The 2,218-nt window shown below is 54.8% G+C and overlaps 1 protein-coding gene across 1 annotated transcript; it reads left to right on the forward strand.

The window, feature by feature from the left end:
• The first annotated feature begins 909 nt into the window (after positions 1-909).
• On the forward strand, positions 910-1,578 carry LOC128773896 (uncharacterized protein CXorf51A-like). The gene is made up of 2 exons (XM_053891948.1): positions 910-1,081; positions 1,253-1,578. The coding sequence occupies exons 1-2, from the start codon at positions 950-952 to the stop codon at positions 1,460-1,462; spliced, it is 342 nt and encodes a 113-aa protein (XP_053747923.1). The 5' UTR covers positions 910-949; the 3' UTR covers positions 1,463-1,578.
• Positions 1,579-2,218: the final 640 nt, after the last annotated feature.

Genomic DNA, 2,218 nt, shown 5'->3' on the forward strand with positions numbered 1-2,218 from the left:
TGCTACCAGTGCCAAAAGTAAAGTCAGAGGCTGAAAGTGCCGTGAGGACCCGTGCTGAGAAGACCTTCACACGCGCGCAGCTGACGCACCGGTGGTTGAGGTGAGACCTTAACCGGGCACCTCCGGGCAATCCGCCAGGATGGCCACCAGCCCTAGGTTGTCCTTCCTCGCCTGCCATCACCCAGCACAGCTTCCAGCACTCGAATACCCGCCTCATCCCCCTACGGGCTTAGCACCCAAGTCCAGAAGAACCCCTAATAAGGCAAGTATGGACCCCAGACTGGAAACAAGAGCGGGACGCCCAGTGGGGCAGGTTTGTTTGCTGAAGTCCGACGGCCTGAAGGCAGTGATTTCAGACTGGAAAGTGGAAAAGGGAACAGAGCGACGTGGACACTGGGAAAAGCAGGTGGGATGGCAAAGTTTCCTGGTGGCAGGTAGGGAGTGAATGGGCTTGGCCCCCTAAGAGTCATTTGTGGTCAGGAAGTGGGATGATTAACATCTCCATGTAAAGCTAAATGCCACCATGTTATCTGGCGGGGGTTTGGGGGCAGATATACCAAATCAAGGTGATGTGGGGGGGGTGGGAAGAGCACAATGAGTCGCTGAAGAAGATTACTGTGAGAAAAGGCATGGAGAAGACACCTTCTCCCGGCCAGGTGGCCTCACACAACTAACTGGTGGAGATGAGGGGGTTAGCACATCAGTTTGGGAGGCTGTTTAAGGGGTGAGAAAGAAGTGGCCCCTTCCTCCCACCACAACATCTTGGCCTCACCCACCCTGCACTCCCCCTCCCCCCGAAGGTGTCAGGATGGTCCCTCTGAGGTCACAGTGGCTGGGGGAGTGGCCAGATGACCACACAAAGCTTAAGGGTGTGGTCCCTCAGGGCCCTGGGAGGGGTATATATAGGGGCGCCTCAGGGGTCTGGGCCAGACCGCTGGGAGTCTTCAAGATGGCTAAGGCAGCCAGGAAAACCCAGAACCCACCAGCTTGTAGCACAGCTACACAGCAATCGACATCAGGCCCCAGAAGGAGGAAACCCGCGAAGACCCCCAGACAACCCAAGTCCGGAGGCAGCGGCAAGGTAAGACGACCCCACCCAACCCAAGCTCTTCTTCCCTAGTGTCGCTTCCCACAAGACTCCTCTGTGCCCTTGCCTGGCAAACGCCCCCTCTTCCTAGGGGTTCTCCCGAAGCCCCTGTCCCATCCACGCCCGACCCTGTTCCCCTGACCAGACACTCTGTTGTCTTTCCAGGTGACCAAACCAACCATAAAGGTTAAAAGACAACTCCGGGGGACCGTGACCAAGAAAGCCCCGCTGAAGACTCCCATTTCTTCAAAGAAAGTGAAGAAAGGTAGAGGGACTGCCCTGTTCGGCCATTACCGCAGGATGAATAAAGCGCAGAATCCCCATGATTCGCAGTGGGACCAACCCAGCACCTCAAAGGTGCGTGGTGGCCGCTAACTCTAGAGTGAGGCCAGAGATTTGAGGTCTGCCCCTGAGAAATGTGTGGCTGTTTAGTCATCGAATTTCACACAAATGGGGCATACAATTGGCAATGAAAATAAAATGACCTGTTAAAAAAATCTGTGTGTCTCTGTGAGTTCTCTGACGGTGGGGAGTGGGGAAGGAAGGGGAGAGGTAGGCGAGCAAGGGAGGGAGCTTGGGCCTGGGGGGTTGGGGGGTGAGACCGGAAGGTCTGGTAGGCCAGAAAGTGGGGATAAGGGCCGGGTGGGAACTGAGCACCGAAGAGGAGCTTCCCACAGAAGAGGAAGACCGGAAGAGGAGGAGACTTCGGATTTCTTTGTGTGCGTGTGTGTGCGCATGCAGAGGTGTGGACCTAGTTGGGGAGAGGTGTTATGTGTGGGGTGGCAGTGTCAGTCCCTGAAACAGCATGTGAGGTCACTGACTGCAGGTCGCCTACCTCACAATGGCTAGGCGTGCCCCACCCTGTCCTGTCCGCCGCAAAAGGCCCTCAAAAAACCTGAACTTCTCACCCTACAAAAAGCCCAAAGGACTAAAATAATGGTGTTTTGGGAGGCCACAAACCCAACATTGAATAGGCCACTTTCTTCCTAAGATTACACACAGACACAGAGACACACACACAGAGACACACACGCACACACGTACAATTCAGGTCTATTTTGTGCCTTCTACGACCCTACCAAACTGAACATATAGCGTATGTTTATACTAACGATTTTAATGTCCCTGTCA

This window comes from Panthera pardus, unplaced genomic scaffold, assembly GCF_024362965.1.
Source record: "Panthera pardus isolate Hobbes unplaced genomic scaffold, ASM2436296v1 HiC_scaffold_27, whole genome shotgun sequence".
NCBI lineage: Eukaryota > Metazoa > Chordata > Mammalia > Carnivora > Felidae > Panthera > Panthera pardus.

Coding starts and splice junctions, on each gene's coding strand:
- LOC128773896 (XM_053891948.1), top strand. CDS start 950: ATGGCTAAGGCAGCCAGGAAAACCCAGAACCCACCAGCTTGTAGCACA. Junction 1,082..1,252: donor AGTCCGGAGGCAGCGGCAAG/GTAAGACGACCC, acceptor TTGTCTTTCCAG/GTGACCAAACCAACCATAAA.